The sequence below is a fragment of the Solanum verrucosum genome, unplaced genomic scaffold, assembly GCF_900185275.1.
Source record: "Solanum verrucosum unplaced genomic scaffold, falcon-dt-bn FXZP01000289.1, whole genome shotgun sequence".
Taxonomy (NCBI): Eukaryota; Viridiplantae; Streptophyta; class Magnoliopsida; order Solanales; family Solanaceae; genus Solanum; species Solanum verrucosum.
This window is the reverse complement of record NW_026020016.1, coordinates 119,630-140,702: the sequence shown is the minus strand read 5'-3', so window position 1 is coordinate 140,702 and position 21,073 is coordinate 119,630. Positions and strand designations below refer to the sequence as shown.

Here is a 21,073-nt window from a genome sequence, read left to right as displayed (position 1 = left end):
TTTTTATTTCCCTTTTGGAATTAAATGTCTTATTCGCTGAAACTTTGAGGAAAAATAAAGATTTCTCACATTAAAATTTGAGCTTATATAAACCATCTAACAGTATTAACTTAATATATTCATATTCCATTGACTTTATGTGCTGTTGGAGATATATAGTTGGGAACAAATTAAAATTGTAATTTCAGCCTAGTCATTTTACTGATTAAGAACGTTGGTGAAGATCGAAAGAACCTTTAAATTAAAAAAAAACTTTATTAATAATATTCATCATTTTTAAAACTTAAATTTTTTAAAAACTACTATTTAAATCTATTCTTAATAATATTTATTTAACGTTCATAATCCAGTACTCATTAATTGATAAAGAATAAATATGTAACACTTATATCAAGAGATTAATAATTAGTGAAAGAGAAAGTAAAAAAAAACTAAAAAATAATTGTGAAAAGGAGTCAATTTGAATTAATAAAGAATAGTAAATAAATAAGAATGAATGGAGAAAAAAAAATTTAAAGTCCTTTACACATCAATGAAAAGACAAAAAAGAAAAGAAAAGAAAAAAAGGAGCAAGCAAGAAAATAGGTGCTAGCAACGAGGTTCAAACCCACATTGGTTGTGCGGTAGTTTGTCTCTTTCACCAATTGAACTATTGACCATTCCAGTTGCTAGGTGGCAAAGTTAATATATATTGAATTATTATTATTATTATTATTATTATTATTATTATTATTTATTATTATTATTTTATATATATATATATATATAATAAACGTTTTTTTCGAGAACACTGGGTGTCGTGACACCTCCACCTGTCCACGTAGATCGGCCCCTGATCTTAGGGTTATCAAATAAGATGTACTGTCGATTTTATGTTGGTGAATTTATTTTTTCTACAACATCTATTCATAGATATTAGACTCTAGCTTAATCATTAACTAAATTTGTGCTTAAGTATTAAATCGAAGTGAGAAAAAGTTGCACAATATTTACACCAAATCACACTAGTTTTATCATGCTTAAGTAATATAACTATTGCAATATCACATATTGATTAATCATTTTTAAGTGCCAAAACAATAGAGAATAAAATAGATACACTCTTAACAAGTGAAAGATCGTCGATTTTAGACAAATATGAGCTAATTTAATTACCAAAATGTAAACACATACCATAGAAAAGATGATACTACACCAAAAATAATCTTTAGAGAAAATTAATTAATGACAATAGCTTAATTACAACTAAATATGTATTTTTAGCAGCAATTGCACTCTTTAATTTGTAAATGTCCCCAAAGCATGGTAATTAAATTGTCACGACCTGAGCCTACACCCTGGACGTGGCCGGCACTCGAAGACCATTGTTGGTCCCCAAGCGAACCCTCATCCTGGCTGACTACAAGCGGAAAACTGATTCAAGCATACAAAGCTTAAAAACTGAAATAAAAGTTCATAAAACTTAAATACAAACTTTAAGTCCAAAGAAAACTCTGTATAATAAAATATATACAACTCGCCATAAAAAGGCAACTTTAGTCTTTAAAACATTTAATAAAATAAATGATACAGACTTCTCAACTATACTGACTATCTATGAAGCCTCTAACTGATAAAGATGGAAGTCGGGACAAGACCCACGACATCCTAACAACTGATATAACTGAAAGGTAAATGAAATCCTCCGAAAGCAAGGAGGCTCACCATAGCTAACTCGAACTCTCGGATGTATCAACGAAGCTCCTGTTGATGATCTTGAATACCTGTGTCTGCATCATGAGAAGATGCAGGCCAAATGGCTCAGTACGTGGAATGTACGAGCATGTAAGAGGAATTCTAAAACATAAACATAAGCTTGAAACTTGATAGAAATGAAACATACTTACCTCTTCTCAAACTTACTCAACTCAAGGAATACTCAAGGGTACTCAAAACTACTCAAACTTACTCAACTCAGAAGTACTCAAGGATAAGATACTCAACTCCGAGATTAGATACTCATCTCAAGGATATGATATTCGACTCAAAGATATGATATTCGACTCTGGATACTCAACTTTGAATACTCAACTAAATATGACTGAACTCATTTCAATATAAAGCAATTTAAAACAAGTGCAATATAAAGAAACAAATTGTTTAAAAACATGTTGTCAAATCTATGTGTATGCAAGGATACACCATAACTCTGAAATGTATATAAAAATACAATAAACTGATGTATATAAAAATACAATAACTTCTGTGGGAGTTTCTCTAACCGACAACTATCACATAAGAGCTATGGTGATGATACAGCGATCTACCTCACGCTGCCAGCGCATCCTATACCCAGCCAAGGGTATAGGACCTGAACTACTAATGGATCCACTAGTCTATGTGAAAAAGGTTCATTTAAAAAGTATGATCCTTTTCTACCCATGATGGCTACATGGTTTATGGGGGCTGTGAGTTGTCTGAACTCTCCCCCATATCGGTGCTCAATACTACTCCCAAAAATATACTAGCTCTTATGTTTTAAAAACATACTTCTTTCTGCTGATTTGAGATAATTGCTCAAAAACTTAGCTCAAAGGCTATCTTGGAAATCTCAGTTTCCCTACTTGCTTCATTTAGAAAGCTATTACTCTTTTCTGAAAACTAGCCCGAAGGCCCTTTGGAAATCTCAGTTTCCGTTCTTATTTAAATGTGAAAACATTTATAAACTCTTTGGGAATACTTAGTCCCCATATACTTTTGAAGAAAAGTACTTCAAACTTTACTCTTTACTGAACTCAAAACTTAAGTCTTAAAACAAAGTTAAAACGTTTGTAAAAGACTTCTTAAAATATGGTTCATACTGAATTATGGACATGAATTACTCAATGCAAGGTTTTCAATAACCATAGATAGAACTCAAATACTTGGAACTCAAGAACTTCAATAATACTACTCATTTCAAGAATGCTCAACTCAGAGTTCATGCGGAATTATGAACATGAACTACTCAACTCAATGACTCAAAGATACCTCTCATCTCAAGACTGTTCGACTTATAATGTTCATGCGAAATTATGGGCATGAACAATTCAACTCAAGGACTTCATGGATAACATGTAATAGTCCCATGATTAGAAATATAATCTCAAAGGGGTTAGAAACTCAATACTTAAAAGGCTTAGAACTTGAAGACACCACTTCTCTAAAGGATACTCATCTTACGACGTGCATGCGGAGTTTATGGGCATGAACGACTCGACTCAAGGGTCAAAATATCAGTAAGGAATTCATGTACAACTCTTCTCATTCTCATACTTACTTTCTCAAAATTTAACTCAAATCGATGATGGATCTCCAAGGATTCAGAATTGAATTCAAAGGCTTCCTTGAACTCTACTCTTAACTCTCTCTTGAATTTGAATTATGAATTCAAGAGTTATGGTTCATGATATGAAGGATCTCAATAACAATATAGCTATTCGATAATTAGGAATAGAACTTTTAAAAGAAACATGAATTCAAGAACTCAAAATCAACTTATCTCAAGAATACTCAAATCTAGGGAAAGTATCCTAGATTACTCTTTTCTGATCTGAAAGTAGATGTAGGGCGTGAGGGCGAACTAGTCCAGCACTATGATAGCCTTACATACCTAGAAGAACAAGACTCTTGAAGAATCTTGAAGAATCTTTAAGAATATTTAAGAATCTTGAAGAATCTTGAAGAAGAACTTGATTAGAAGCCTTGAAATCCTAGCTTGAAGGTAAACAATCAAGAAGACCTTTCTTGAGATTCTCGAATTAGTTTCTTAAAATCTCTATAGCCAAAAATTATGATTTTCATGAGTGAAGATGAAAATCTGATTGTTTTGAGCTTTTTAATTAGTCAAGAAATTCGTTGATGGTTTTCTTGGAGGTCAAAAGACAAAAACGATTATTTTCAATATTTTCCCGTCGGCTAATTCGTAACAGCACTGTATAGGTTACTAAAATAGTCATAATGTTTTACTCAGATATTGGATTGACGTGAAACCGGTGGGGTTGGAAAGTAGATTCAATTACCTTTAATTGGATAGGTTATGGCTCATGTAACTCTTAATATTCTAAGAGATATGGTCGTTTAAAGTTGACCCAAGCAGAATCTTACATTAAAACTTAATGAAACTTCAAGAACACTTATCAAGAACTCATCAAGAACTCTAATCTTTAAATTTCAAGAACGAAATTACACTGAATAAATCATGATTGGCGTGTGGGTGAAAGAACCCAACACTATGGAAGCTTACATACCTCTTAGGGATTAAACCCATGGCGAAAATCCGCAACAAGATGCAAGAATCTCGACGAACGCTTCGATCCTTTCTCTTTTCTCCTCTTTTCTCTTCTTCTTTTCTCTTCTTGAACTCTCAAAACCCTAGGTGTAAACTAGGATTATAAAACTGAACCTAATAGGATTAGACCCTTAAGACCTTACTAAAAACGAATTAAATCTGATTGGGTAAGGAAAAGACCAAAATACCCCTCTCTATTTTCGGCTAACCTTCCTTAACTGGGCAGCCTATCTTCAAAAGGTCATATCTCACTCATCCGACCTCGAAACTTAGCAAACTCAGCGGCATTGGAAAGATAATTTAAAGATATTCGCTACGGTATCTGGTAGCACACCTAATTTATCCTGATCTAAGAATTATGGTCGTTTGAAGTCGACCCAAAACTCATACTTAAGCGTAACTTGCAAAATTTCAGATTTTGCTATTTCCAATTTAATTCTTTTTGAAACTCAAGGTGCTACATCTAGTGACCTTAACACTTAAGAAATTTTAAATTCCTTGGTAAAATCTCACTCACTACGAAGAACGGTTCGAGTCTTAGTTCGAAAAATTTTCTGGGATATTACATAAATAATGCTGATAAAATTTTTAGCACTCTCTGTTCATGACTTCATATTTATATTTATTGTCAATAAAAGTTATTGTTGCTGTAGTCTGATCAATCTTGTCCATAATATGATTAAAAGAAACACACATACAACACATTATATATTCTTTATTCACCTTACATACTTGAACAAAATAATACAACAAGAAGTACAACTTACTAAAACTATATTACATTGTATTATTATAGGGATTTTATTTCAAGCTCTCCATATTATATTTTGTAAGATCTAAGGAGTATTAATAAAAGGGTAAATTTCATATATAAAGTTACAACTTCCACTAATAACTCTTCCACCTTCTTTCCCATCACAACAACTTGGAAGCTCATTAATAATACCATTAAGACACTTCTTACAATCCTCATTTGAAAGATCTCTTGTACATTGAACCAATCCATACAATTTCTTATTTTCTTCAATCTCCATTTCTCCAGTTGCATATAAATTCGACATTTTATAAGCGTTTTCAGCCAAGTTTCCCAACAATTCCTTAGTCTTTGCATTGAAATATTTAGGGTTCTTCACAACGCGAACATTCCACATGTAAAACTTGTTCATATTATCAATTTTTCCTAAGAAATCTTTATCGGAATATTTCAAGAGACAATTATCATACCATATGATGGCTTCTTTATCGTAAGGACAACGTTTTCCAAGTTCTTCACTTGCATCTAATACACAAGATTTGCAATTATTGCTTGAAATATCGCCGCGACATAGAGAAAGTCCATTTGTTTGATCATGATTTTGCCCAATTGAGCAAGTTGAGAAACCTGTTTGGGGTGTTTTTAGGTAAAGATTACCTAAAAGATTTTTCAAATTTTGTGCATAGTAACTATTGGCTGTGAAATTTTCAGATTTTGAGCAAATATGAGAAAGTGGATTTGTGGAAATTACTGTTTGTACAAGAATTGCAGTGGATGAAAGAATAAATAGACAAGAGATTAATTTTGAGGAAGACATATTTTGATGAAAAAATAAATGAGATGGTATAAAATTTATTTGGTGCAACACTTTATATAGTACAAAAAAATGGACCATAGTCCTTAGTCATATAATTGCTGACTTTTTCTTGTATTTGTTTTGGGTGGGAAAATGACTATTTCTTCTTTGATTCACTCTTCTTCTCTTATTAAATAAAAATACACAAGTATTATCACAAGATTTGTGGACTTTTCCAGTAGGTCCTTAGTTCCAGTCGAATCGGGAGCAAAGCCTAATATGCGAAGCTCTACGATAAAACATATTTATTATTTCCATTATAGAGTCAATTATACTGCGCTCTTTCTTTATGATCGGTATGTAGAATCGTGGGAGTGAGCCCATATAACGGATTAAAGTGGGGTTTTTTATTAGCTAGGAAATTTTATCATTTGTTTGATTTTTTTGTTTAGCTAAAAAAATTGTATGTCGTTAATTCTTGTTCTTTTAACAGTACTGTGCACAATTGGGCAAGAAAAATTGTTTTACCATTTGAATTTGTCAATTAGTAGCAATCTAGAAGATGACTAAGTTAAAAAAAAAAAAAGATTTGTGCATACTTTAATATATATTTTTTAGATTTTGTCCTTCACAACTGCGTAAACAATTTGTATATATAACTTTACTAATTTCTCTTATATATCTTGCCTTGACCTAATCAATCTATATTTAGTCGTTGAACTATTTTTGAACTTAATTATTAGTGTCATGCGTTCCACATAAATAATATTAATCAAATAATTAAGAGTATTTCTTCAAGTAATTAAGTAATTTATATGATACTTCCTCGTCTGTCCCATTTTGTATAAATTAGTTTGACTTGACACAAAGTTTAAGAAACAAAAAGAACTTTTGAATTTTGTGGTCTAAAATAAGTAACAGTCTAATAGATATTTGTATGACTATAAAACATTTCAGGATAAAATATGCATTTTAAAGTTGAATTGTTACATAATATAGAAAGGAGAAATTATGCAGATAAACAAATATATACTAGTTAATTAGCTAACATAGCTATAGTTTGAAATAACTAGCACTCGCAATCTATTTTCAGCTATAATTATGTGTGCCGCCTCTCTCCTCTCTTCCTCTATCTCGCCTCTCTCATCTCTTATACATATATAAATACAAATTATATATATATATATATATATATACACACACACAATTATATGACAGACATACAAATACAATCCACCTCTCTCCACTCTCCGCCCTCTCTCGATCGCATCTCTCCTCCCTCTCCCAATCTTGCTTTCCTCTCACTTTTCTCTCTCCTCCCTCTCCCAATTTCGCTCGTCAGATATACAAATACATATGCATATCAGTTACATAAATACAATTCGACAGATATACAAATACACTTCACCTCTCTCCTCCCTCTAACATCCAACTACGAATCATAATTAACAAACTATAGCTATGGAGCCTAATTAAGTTATTTGTAGTGGTTATTTGTGCATACTTTAATATATATTTTTTAGATTTTGTCCTTCACAACTGCGTAAACAATTTGTATATATTACGTTACTAATTTTTCTTATATATCTTGCCTTGACCTAATCAATCTTATATTTAGTCGTTCAACTATTTTTGAACTTAATTATTAGTGTCAAGCGTTCCACATAAATAATATTAATCAAATAATTAAGAGTAGTTCTTCAAGTAATTAAGTAATTTATATGATACTTCCTCGTCTGTCCCATTTTGTATAAATTAGTTAGACTTGACACGGAGTTTAAGAAAGAAAAAGAACTTTTGAATTTTGTGGTCTAAAATAAGTAACAGTCTAATAGATATTTGTATGACTATAAAACATTTCAGGATAAAATATGCATTTTAAAGTTGAATTGTTACATAATATAGAAAGGAAAAATTATGCAGATAAACAAATATATACTAGTTAATTAGCTAACATAGCTATAGTTTGAATTAACTAGCACTCGCAACCTATTTTCAGAAAGTTTTGACCAAAATAAGCTATTTTAAAAATCAATTCACCAAACTAATACGCCTTTTAAATTTTTTACAAAAGTAGTATAAACGTACTCCATGGTAATGTTTTAGGTTATTTTTATTTTAAAAATTCAACGGACAAAAACTGACAGAGCTGACGACATTAAATGAATAAACGTTACTGTAAGTAACGTTTTAGATGTAAAACGTTACTCACAATAACGTTTATTGAGAATCCAATCACGTCAACCCTGCAAATGCAAAATCAAATCCTGCAAATTTAAAACGTTACTATGAGTAACATTTACTAAGAATCCAATCACGAGTCTTCGACTCGTGCAAATTTAGCTATAAAACGTTATTCATAGTAACGTTTTACCTCAAAAACGTGAGTGTCAGTTACAACACTCTGTTAAAGTCATATTCCTCCATTTTTTTAAACTGACCACATGTGATTATAAAATAAATGTTGTTGTAAGGAATGTTTTGCATATTCGAACAATATTCAACAAAACTTTTACTTGTGTTGCCCATTGTTAAAATAATATTCACAAAACTTCATCAGGTATAAATTAAATAAGTCAAGTTTATCATATTATGTTAAGTTCTTACTATAGCTTTAAAAATATTTTACTAGAACTTAACATAATATGATAAACTTGACTTATTTAATTCATACCTGATGAAGTTTTGTGAATATTATTTTAACAATGGGTAACACAAGTAAAAGTTTTGTTGAATATTGTTGAAATATGCAAAACATTTCTTACAGCAACATTTATTTTATAATCACATATGGTCAGTTTAAAAAATGGAGGAATATGACTTTAACAGAGTATTGTAACTGACAGTCACGTTTGTTAGGTAAAACGTTACTATGAGTAACGTTTTATAGCTAAATTTGCAGGATTTATTCTAAATTTGCAGGAGTCGAAGACCCGTGATTGGATTCTTAGTAAACGTTACTCATAGTAACGTTTACGTTACTATGAGTAACTGTCACACCCCAAATCCGGATGTGATGGCACGTGTCCATTTCCCACCGGACACGTCAGCCTAACCCAACCACAATGATAAAGAAGTAGAAATATGAGAATAAAAGATAATAAATAAGCGGAAGATTTTAATTGAGACTCAACACTACCCAGAATTTGGTTGTCACATGTACAAACATCTAAATACAGAATTCGAATAAAAATATACAAGTCTCAGAGTATAGTTCTCGAATAGAACAAAACTGAAAGTAAAGATAACTCAAGGGCACGTCTGGAATGAACCGCTACCTCTCGAGTATGTCCCGAAGCTCAATCTGCTAAAGAAAATACTAAGCCGAATCTGAGAGAGAGCTGTCAACCTACACAATTGTGTAGAAGCAAGGGTGAGTACCGAAAACCACAGGTACTCGCAAGTAACTCTAAACTAAGCAAAACTAGCAGCTACAAACAACTCCTTTCAATCCCAACCGAACCACCGAAACTTCAATCTAGCAGCAAACCAACCAACCTATACTAAACAGATCATATTCAACAGCCAGAACCAACAGTATATCCTCATCAACCTCAGATCAACAAATAAGAGCAAGTAGATCAAATTTCACATAAGAAGGGTAAACCGATACAATCCACACATCACAGACCAAGATAAGGCAAATGCGATGCAAAGTGCAATAATGATGTCATTTAGTCGTGATGCATGTCTGTCCTACGATACACATCTGTTGACGTAATCAATCCGCGCTGAATACTCAAATCAGAACCCATGGGGGCCACACATGGACCATGTATCACCGCCAGAACCAGATCCCATCGGCATCCAAATCGCTAACCGGAGCTAGTCCATCTCATATATCTCTAGCCGGAGCTAGTCTCAACTGTGTCTCATATCCATCCATCCTCATATCAGTGTCTCAGAACTCATACAACAGATAATTCACACATGGGATGAATAATGAATATGCACATGTCATCAATCACAATCATATCACGATCACATCATAGTATTACACATCACCTGTCTCAATCACCACCATATCACGACCACATCATAGTATTACACATCACCTGTTTCAATCACAACCATATCACGACCACATCATAACACATTTAGCTCATTTTATTCCCCATCTTTCATTTACAACAAATTTCAATCAACAAATAAAACCCATCCTCAATCCCTATTACTCCCCAACACAATTAGGAAAGTAGTCATGCGTAGTCTAAGAGTTTTACAAAGTTTGGAAGCCACTTACCTTAAAACGAACTCCAAAAGTTACTTGACTTGAGCCTTTCCTTTCCGAGTAGAATCCGGATCACGATAATCTATTCAAACAATTATTCAAAATCACAATTCGAGTCCAATGACACCAAAATCAAGGAATTTAGGGAAAAAGGGCAAAACGGTCTAAAAGTCTCATACCGGAAAATGATACCCAAATCTGGAATTTTTTGATGCAAAATGATCCTCAAAGTATTTGGAAGCTAATGGTGAAAACCAATTTGAAAACGGAGTTGAAATCAATTCACAAACTGAATTTGAAGGAAAATTCACGTTCTTGAAGAAGCCTAAAATATTCGGATCCGAAACCTCGACTCGAAAATGAAATATCTCTTGAAAAACCTCTTACCCATGCTTAGATAAGTTCAAATATGAAATTTCATCAAAAACAGAGTTAAGATCGACCTTGAAATTCTCAATTTATCAAACTTTAACTTTACCCGGAAAGTCCAAATTGTACGCGGTTAATATGATGAAAATAATCGATGAATCAATAATTTTATGTTAAAATCAGTTTACCCATAACATAAGGATCGTAAATATACCTTTTTCATCAAAAAGGGAGTCCAAATCGATAAAACCCCAATTTTTCCCAAGAGGTTCACGAATAGGAAAAAAAATCAGATAAAGAAATTATGAGAAAATGTCGAATTGAAGATTGAATACTAACCCTCATATTAATTCAAGAAGAAACCCGTAAGAATCACTCCATTCCGATCTCTAGAACTCCCGATATGCTCAAAATACCAAATTAACATAGTCTGAGATTTTTATAATAGTACATGACTGTTATGCACCAGAAAAACAGCAGTTAATCTTTCACTAAAAAGGCCGTAATTTCCTCATACGATAGTGAAATGACCCGATTCTTTTTTGAAAATGTCTTAAATAATGATACGGACTTGCTCATTCAATCGGAGCTCAATTTCATGCTCGTTTGCCTAGTCAAATATCATTTATACTCGAAAAACAATTATTTCTTATTTGCGATAAAAGTCCAATCTCGGGTTAGCGAAAATGCACCAAAATTTGCAGATAAGTCCTATAATTCATGCTCAAAATTTCAGAACCTTCAGAAAAAAAATTTCAACCTTTAAAACTAATAATGAACCCTTTAGTTGCCACAATTTGCTGAAATAGTGTCAAACCATCCAAGAAGCTTAAAAGCTCACCCAAAACTCATTTGGCACTTCCCGAACACAAACCAAATATGCTACAAGCTTGAAAATGACATTTCGGACTCAATGAAATTGTCGGACTTTGAATTCGAGGTCTCCTTGACCCGGTATCCGATAAGGCGTCAAGAAACTAACTTTAGGCTCAAAAACTCGAAACGCACTCGGGGCCTCTAAAAATTCAACCAAGACTCATTCTAGACTTAGAATCACCCCCTGAATCCAACGGTGCCCTCGGAATTCCATTTCGAGCACCGGAACCTCGATTGTTGACCAAAGTCAAATCTTGATCAATATTTCACAATTTTAGCAACTTAGGACCTCAAATCTTCATTTTAACTCCAAATTCGACTCCGTAAATTCTCATAGACCCGTTTCGACATTCTAAAACTGCTGGAATCGACGGAAATCCGATTTGAGTCTCGAAACTCCAAATGACTCGAAATAGCACTTTTAACCAAACTTTAACTCTTAAAAACTCAACTTTCCAAAAACTCAACTTTTCATCAATTTTCCTCCAAACCAACTTCGAAAATACAACAATTAGGACTCGGGGCAACTATCGGGAGGGGTAAAACGGTCATTTTATGAAAATTTCCAAAAAATTACCTTTAGGGTCATTACAGTAACATTTTAAATTTGTAGGATTTGATTCTGCATTTGCAGGGTTGACGTGATTGGATTCTCAATAAACGTTATTTTGAGTAACGTTTTACACCTAAAACGTAACTCACAATAACGTTTATTCATTTAACATCGTCAGCTCCGTCAGTTTTTGTCCGTTGAATTTTTAAAATAATAATAACCTAAAACGTTACCATTAAGTACGTTTATACTACTTTTGTAAAAAAATTAAAAAGCGTATTAGTTTGGTGAATTGGTTTTTAAAATAGCTTATTTTGGTCAAAAGGTCTATTTTCAGCTATAATTATGTGTGCCTCTCTCCTCTCTTCCTCTATCTCGCCTCTCTCATCTCTTATACATATATAAATACAAATTATACACATATATATATATATACACACACACAATTATATGACAGACATACAAATACAATCCACCTCTCTCCACTCTCTGCCCTCTCTCGATCGCCTCTCTCCTCCCTCTCCCAATCTTGCTTTCTTCTCGATTTCCTCTCTCCTCCCTCTCCCAATTTCGCTCGTCAGATATACAAATACATATGCATATCAGTTATATATATACAATTCGACAGAGATACAAATACACTTCGCCTCTCTCCTCCCTCTAACATCCAACTACGAATCATAATGAACAAACTACAGCTATGGAGCCTAATTAAGTTATTTGTAGTGGTTATTTGCGAAATTTCCTCATATAGAAATGTGTCATTCTTTTTTGGACGGACTAAAAAGAAAAATGAATCATATAACAAGTAAATCAACTTTATTTATATCGAATTACATATACCTATTTATGAAAAATATATATTTATGCCAAGTTTACATTTGTTAAAAGAGAAAATACATAATTGCCCCATTAAAGTAAGACCTCTTTTTTAAAAAGACATTTAAACTTTGTGGAGGTCCTATTACCCTCTTATTCTTATATAGAATGAATTTATTGTCCCATTGCGTGCCTACGTGGCATGTAAAATGTAGTTCATTCTCTAATAGCAAGTGAGTTGAGCCAAAAGTAAATAAATATTTATTTAAGTATTTATTTAATTAGAAATGTTTTTTTTCTTTTCTTTTTATTTATTTTATTGTACTTTTTCAATTCTTTAATTTTTGCTATCTTCTTCACCAAACTCAAAAGAACCAACTACATCTTCTCTATCTTCTTCAACGCTTTTTAAAAAATAGGTCTTACTTTAATGGGGTAATGATATATTTTCTCTTCTTAAAACTATAAAATAGTGGGTTAATTATAATATTACTTCACTTGAAATCTTAATCGTATCTTATTATTCCACTGAATTTCTCCTTCACGATATCATGGATTAATAAAACTTTTTTCGATTACATCATATGTTATTTGTTGATTATTCGTAGTCTTTTTGGTTTTTTTTTTTACATGTCTAATATACAAAAAATAATTTTTCTTCTTTGCTCGTCACTGCATCAAAATAGAGTTTTAGAGACAGTCGGTAAACAACAACTTATTAATTGCCGCTAATTTATATTGTAAAGTCAAATATTAGTCAATTATCATTACCGGCAATTAGTGTAGCTTTTTCAAACATCACCTCTAATTCTTTTAACTCCCTCCAATTTTATTTTTCTTTTAAAATCTTCTCTAATTTTGAAGCCTACATATAAGGGAGCGTTTACTCTCAAATAGTCAACCGTAGTCATGGTTAACCAATCATGGTCATTGAACCGCATGAATCATGGCAGCAAAGTACTCACTCTGTCACTTACAGTATCTCGTCATGTATTTAAATCCTCTGCAAGGAATTATATTATTGTAATAATTTGATTTCACAACTATATATATCAAAGTAGAAAAACATATTTGTCCATTCTTTATTCACCAAACATAGTACTTAAACCAAATTACATCAATATAGGAATTTTAGTTCAAACCTCATATTATAATATCATCTTTTGAGCATTATCAATATAGCATGTATCATATAGTTTCTAAGTTCTAAGGAATATTAACAAAAGAGTATATTTCATATCTAAAGTTACAACTTCCACCAACAACTCTTCCACCTTCTTTTCCATCACAACAACTTGGAATTTCAGTAATAATACCATCAAGACACTTCTTACAGTCCTCATTAGAAATATCTCTTGTACATTGAACCAATCCATACAATTTCTTATTTTCTTCAATCTCCATTTCTCCAATTGCATACAAATTCGACGTTTTATAAGCATTTTCACTCAAGCTCCCCAACAATTCCTTAGTTTTTGCATTGAAATATTCAGGATTACTCACAACGCGAACATTCCACATGTAAAACTTGTACGTATTATCAATATTTCCTAAGAAATCTTTGTTGGAATATTTCAAGAGACAATTATCATACCATATGATGGCTTCTTTATCATAAGGACAACGTTTTCCAAGTTCTTCACTAGCATCTAATACACAAGATTTGCAATTATTGCTTGAAACATCGCCGCGACATAGAGAAAGTCCATTTGTTTGATCATGATTTTGCCCAATTGAGCTAGTTGAGAACCCTGTTGGAGGAGTTTTCAAGTAGAGATCACCTAAGAGATTTTTTAAATTTTGTGCATAGTAACTATTGGATGTGAAATTTTCAGAGTTTGAACAAAAATGGAATAATGGATCTGTGGAAATCACCATTGCAATGGATGAAAGGAAAAATAGACAAGAGATTAATTTTGAGGAAGACATATTTTGATGAAAAAAATGAGATGGTATGTACAACTTTACAATGGTGCACCATTTTATAAACTTGTAACTTCAAGTAGAGGGTAGAAAAGTCATATACACAGCCATAATTGTTGATTTTTTATTTTTAGTTTTTTGCATTTTTTATGGTTTTGGGTGGGAAATTGACTAATTCCATTTTGTTCCAATGGAAGGTTTGAATAGTAGTATGAAGTTTGAGATTCTTCATTATGCTTAACTCATCTGTAGCCACTAAAGTATTCATAAATTTTACTTGGATACCTCATTTTAGGCTTGTTCCAATTGAACACTTTTTTTAGTAAAAAAAAAAAAAAAAAAAAAAAACAAAAATTATTAAATATTTTTTGACAATCAACTAAAAATAGAAATTGTGTGTTACACTCGCGGTGATATGGCATAGTAACTAATCAGAAAAGGACATGTGGCATTGGGCCCATAATAATAATTAAAATATAAATAAAAAATAAAATAAAATAAAAATTTGTTTTCAGCCAAAAAAAGAAAAAGAAAAACTTTTCTCTGCCTTTTCTTCTTCGCCAAAACATACTAGGCACCGGCCCACCCCCGACTTCCATTCTTCCTCATTTTCTTCTTTGCCGGAACACACACAGCGGCCTCCGGCTAAAACCGCACACTCCGATAATCGTACACCTACCTCCTCTCCTTTATTCTAATTCAATATTGCAGTTGTCATTTTTATCAATCTCATTTATTTTTTCGAACAACAATCAAAATTTGTTGATATTTTTTCTTCTTCAATGTTGTGGGTTCTTTAGAATTTGAATTCTATAACAATTTCAAAGAAAATAATTTTAGATTCATATTAGTTTTGTCCGAAAAAATGGAGTTTCGCCGAAATTATTTTTTTCTCACTTTGATTTTTATTTCTTTAATTAATGCTTTTCCGATGAAGAAAACAACGATTGATGATGACGGAATGATGCTGAAAAAAAAAAGGATATGCAGGAATAGATGGAAAAGGGGTATGTCGATGATGGTGGCGAAGGCAAATGAGTATTGGATTGAGAAACCAGTGATTTTTAAAAAAAAAAAATTTATAGAAATTATTATTTTTCTAATGTTGACATGTCTAGTTTTGATTTGTCGGTAAAAAAATATTTGGCTTCACTCACCTTTTTGGATGTGTATTACAATTATGATGCCATGTCATCAAAAAGTATTCAATGGGTACATGTTTTGAACGGTAAAAGTGTTCAATAAGTACAATTTCTAGTTGAGGTATCTAAATGAATTATACAAACAACTTAAGGGGCCGCATATGACTTTGTTCACTTTATTCACTAATATATGTATTTTCCACATTTGATCTTTCACTTAACAGTGTAAATAGGTTGTATGTATATGTATACTCTAATCAGTCTAATTTATGTATATGAAGTTTGAAGAACAAAATATTGAAACTTGTTCAAAATAGTCGTATATACATTTGTATGACTATAACATGGGGAAACTTATATAAATCTCACTAGTTTAGGAGCTAATTACTTAGATATACTCTAGTTTGCAATATTTCATATTTTATCAGATTTTGATGCCTCTAGATACATCCAAATATATGTATCTCGGATACAAGGGTTTAAACGAGCTGCATGTCTGCGATTTATACAAATGAGATGCTCTATGGAGCGCAAATAACAAAATTGTAGCTATAGAGTGCTAATATGATTTTTATGTTCGCTAAACATAAAATTTACTCTAATATATATGGTAGTAAATTATGTCCAATTATGTAGTTTTTCTTAAAATATTACTTTTTATTATAATCAGTAAATTGAAATTTATATACATGATTTAAGGATATATGGATTGTGATATAACCAAATAATTAGATTGTGATAAACCAAATGTTAATGAAATTAAGTAATTGAATTAGCATGAATCTCACTGTAGCAGGCAACATCATCGGAAAAAGGATTCTGAGTCCTTCTAAGAATAAAGTGAAATCTAATTAAAGAAGAATAATTTTCTTTTTTTTTGGATTGACTATTGAAAATAAAAGTAAGACATATAAATTAAAACAAGTAAAATATTACGTTTCTTTCTCTTATAGAGATATCTTCCCCTTGATCTAATAAAATCTTATATCGGGCATTAAAATGTTCTTGAACTCAGTGTCAAGTTCCACAATTATATTAATTAACCAAACAATTAAAAGTAGATTTAATGGATTAGATCATTAGATGACCACTAAATATTACACTAAGTGTGATGGAGGTTGAATTTATATGGGGCGTGAGCGTAAAAGTTTGAATATTATGACCAAGAAAAAAAAAAAGTAGAAGTTTAAATATACTCTCTCCGATCTATTTTAACTTATAATAGATGGTCCGAAATAATTGAGATTTTAGAAAACTAAAATAGAATTAATTATTAGTAGTTTTCATATTTATGTGGAGAGAGATTAATAGAATAATATAATATAATTAAATTAAATTATTTTTAATTTTTTTATATAAAAAATGTGTAAAAAAAATATGACAAGTATAATGAATCGCAGAGTAACATGAAAGGTATGTGCTACGTATCTCACGTTGACAAACTCCTCTTACATTTATGGCTTCTAGAACTATAATATTTTTGGTGCTTAGTCTAATATTCTCTTGCCCAAATGAGAAGTTTCATTATCCACCAAAGTTTTAGATAAAATAAAAGGAAGCAATAATAAATTTGTCAATTTAATTGGTTTTCAACGATATATCAATTCGAGTCAATTTCGGTTTATATTGACTTTTCGATTAATTTATAGTGAGTGCAAGTGTACCCTCATATTCATTAACTTAAACTAGCGTTTGATCATAGATTTTCAAATATTTTTGACAAATATTATGTGTTAAAATTTGGGTGAAATTTCACTATGTTGTTGTCCATAGTATTTGGGAAACATATTTCACTTTTTTAGGAAATATGATTTATACCCATAAGTTTTTTAAAAACTATCAAAATTAATCATATGTTTGTATTACAAGTCAATTGGATCTTTGTTGCAATAAATAACAAGTAATGTCCATGACACTGAAGCAATATGGTCATTCGGAGTGAGTGCAACAAGCATCATTCTATACATCGTGAAGTAGACAAAGCACATGAGTTTGTTACCTTGAGCTGATTGTTCATCATTTTCATCAATAATCATATTATCATTTTCACATTCACTAAATATTTCATCACTACTTTGGTGTTTACGTAAAAAATTATGTAATACAACGCAAACAACAATTTAAATTTTTGTTTGTATAGAATTTAAATTTTTAAAAGATCTCAAATATGAGATTTGGCCCAAATACTAGTTTTTTCTAGTATTTGGGAATTTGGGTTAGTTGCCAAAAATATTTGCCAAATAATGATAAATTGTATGGACAAACAGTATTTGCCAAATTTTCTCCCAAATTTTATTTGGAAAATCTACTGCCAAACGGGTCTTAAATATCTTCATATTAATATTATTGTTTCACGAAGTGCTCTTTCCAATTATATCATGAATTATTCATAAAGTAACTATCATTTTGACTACACCATAAGTTACCCTCCCTTCGTTTCAGATTAGTTATTCATTTTTTCTTTTCCACGAACCATTAGAAATTATTAATTAAAAGAATAATTTTACTAATTTACTCTTTAAGAATTTATTTATTTTTAAAACTTTACAAACTCATTTACACTTTTAAAAAGAATTAGTTGGGAAAATATTATTAACTATGTCTTGATTTTATAAATTAACAAGTAACTTAAAACAATAAATTTTAGTACAGTAAACAACTAATATGGAATGAAGGAAGTAGTATATGGTTAAAATTTTGATAAACTAATCAGAGATAAAAACGAAGGGAAGGAGATCATAAATCATTTGCCTTTAGAATTAATGGCTTAAATTTTCATACCAAAGAAAATAAGTTCTCTTAAGACACTATAGTGTTGCATATTATCAGGCATATCTAGTAATACATTGGTTTTGAGATACATGTATATGTTGTACTCGTTTGCACAATGAATCTAATTTGTGTGTCAATTGTATTTATTCGCTCAATGAATACAATTTGTATCAACTGTGTTCTTGCGAAATGTGCAATTCTCATATGTACATGTTGTATACACAACATCTATAAGGAGTATTTTTACTATATAATATATATTTGGAAAAACTACATAATTAGATATGCTTGACCATCATATATATTAGGACAAATTACAGAAATACACACATTTTGTTTCACTTATTTCCATTATTTCGTATTACTTTTAAAAATCTCCAAAATCCATTATTTCTTTAATGTATCCGAGCCGGTATTTAATGTATCCGAGCTAGTTTTTAATGTATCCAAGCTACATATTATGTATTCGAGCTAGTTTTTAATGTATCTATATATTATTATTACCTATACTTTCAAAATTTTACGTATTTTACCAATAATTGAGAATTTCCTACCATATATATTGAAGAAAATATACTTAGAGATACATGTATTTTTGCTACAATATACGCAAAAATAGGGAGATAAGCGAGGGAGATTGGGGAGGGAGGCGAGCGAGATTCGTATGTATCTCAGATACATGCGAATCACACCAGATACATGATGTGATTCACATGTATCTAGTATAGTTTACTAGATACATGGAAGTGGCAAGCGTTATGGGAGAGAGACGAGCAAGATTTGTTATGTATCTCAAATACATGCAAATCCACTTGGATACAATGTATCTAGAACAAACTACACCTAATTTTGACCTCTTGTATTCGAGATACATGTATTTGAACGTATCTGTATGCACCAAAATCTGGTAAAATATGTAATATTGTAAAGTAGAATGTATCTAAGTAATTAGCTCCTAACTTAATAAGATTTATATAAGTTTCCCTATATGTTTATATATTTATAAATATCTTAATTTAATGGAAAAATTACTTAAATACACAACACTTCTTTATCTATTCTCAATATTTTCCTACTCTTTTACTAAAATATAAAAATCCCTTATTTTCCCCCAATTCAACTTAACCGGATACTTTATTAGTTTAAGTATCCGCCCGTTATTAATTAAAGTATCCGCGCTGCTATATTATGCATCCGCCCGTTAATTAAGTATCCGTCTTGCTAACAACTTAATAATTTAAGTATCCGCTCGTTATTAATTAAAGTATCCGCGCTGCTATATTATGCATCCGCCCATTAATTAAGTATTTGTGCTGCTAACAACTTAATAATTTAAGTATCCGCCCGTTATTAATTAAAGTACCCGCGCTGCTATATTAAGTATTTACACTGCTATATTATGTATCAGAAAAAACACTAAAAAAAGGGATTTTTGGTAATTAATGAAAGAGTAGGGAAATAAAGTAATTTCTTTCTTATACTATGTCATTTGCCTAATTTTTACTAATTTAATATCGAGCGGGGTACGTACATAGGTAACTTCCCCAAATGAATAGCCCATGCTAATTCGATCAGTTTGTTTTCTCGGCCCAATTGGCCCAAATTGACGTATCTAGTCTAGTGTAAATAATTGGGAACTGCAAACACAAAGCATCATTGATTAACATTAATAAATGAGCGAGTCAATGATCCGTCTAAAAGTTACTCCCCCCGTCCCATTTTATATGTCATATTTTTCATTTGCAATTGCATTAAGAAATGATGTAACTTTACCCTTTTATCCTTAGTTAATTTTTTTTGGAACTCAAGTTCTCAATCAATGAATATGAATTAATTTATTTTGATTAATTAATTTAACCAATGTGATTCATTTACTTAAATTTTCTAAGTTGGTCAAATTATGTTTTCAATGTTAATAACTCACAAGGGTAAAAAAGGAACAATATGCTAATTTATGCATTGATTTTATGAAATGACAAGTATTATGTACCAACTATTTATAGAAAGGGATGACATATAAAATGACGCGGAGGGAGTATTTGGATTAAAATAAGTTGGATCTAACACAAGCTATAATTGGACTCGTCTAGTTCTTATTATGTTTTAATTTGTTTTTTATAATTAGTTTAAATACGTAATAAAATAAAATTTTCTTTATTATAATTACATCTAAAATATCAAACAAAATATGTGATTTTTAAAAATATTTTGACAAGGTTTTCATGGATCAATTTGAACTACATATCAACACATGAGTTATGATGGATAGACTTCATGGGTCAAAATGAATTGAGTTAATAAATGAATGAATCATATGAGAAGTAATTGTACAATTTGCCCTTCAAATACGTTGGTCTTTAATTCTTACTCCTAAAATTGAATTTAAATAAAAACTAGCACAAATAAGAATAAAAGTACAAATGAACCATCATTGATCCATCTTAATAACACAAATTATATTTTCGTAAGCTAATTTTATCAGGGACAAAGGAAGGCCACACTTTTGATTCACTCCCTACAAAACCATTT

The 21,073-nt window shown here is 31.0% G+C and overlaps 2 protein-coding genes across 2 annotated transcripts; both read right to left on the bottom strand.

Annotated features, from left to right (window-relative positions):
• Nucleotides 1-5,145: 5,145 nt before the first annotated feature.
• On the bottom strand, nucleotides 5,146-5,880 carry LOC125820899 (cysteine-rich repeat secretory protein 38-like). Its single transcript, XM_049500325.1, has one exon. The coding sequence runs from the start codon at nucleotides 5,878-5,880 to the stop codon at nucleotides 5,146-5,148; it is 735 nt and encodes a 244-aa protein (XP_049356282.1).
• Nucleotides 5,881-13,880: 8,000 nt separating this feature from the next.
• Nucleotides 13,881-14,646, bottom strand: LOC125820880 (cysteine-rich repeat secretory protein 38-like). Its single transcript, XM_049500303.1, has one exon. It carries the CDS (start codon nucleotides 14,634-14,636, stop codon nucleotides 13,914-13,916), a length of 723 nt encoding a protein of 240 aa, XP_049356260.1. The 5' UTR covers nucleotides 14,637-14,646; the 3' UTR covers nucleotides 13,881-13,913.
• Nucleotides 14,647-21,073: the final 6,427 nt, after the last annotated feature.

Coding starts and splice junctions, on each gene's coding strand:
- LOC125820899 (XM_049500325.1), bottom strand. CDS start 5,880: ATGTCTTCCTCAAAATTAATCTCTTGTCTATTTATTCTTTCATCCACT.
- LOC125820880 (XM_049500303.1), bottom strand. CDS start 14,636: ATGTCTTCCTCAAAATTAATCTCTTGTCTATTTTTCCTTTCATCCATT.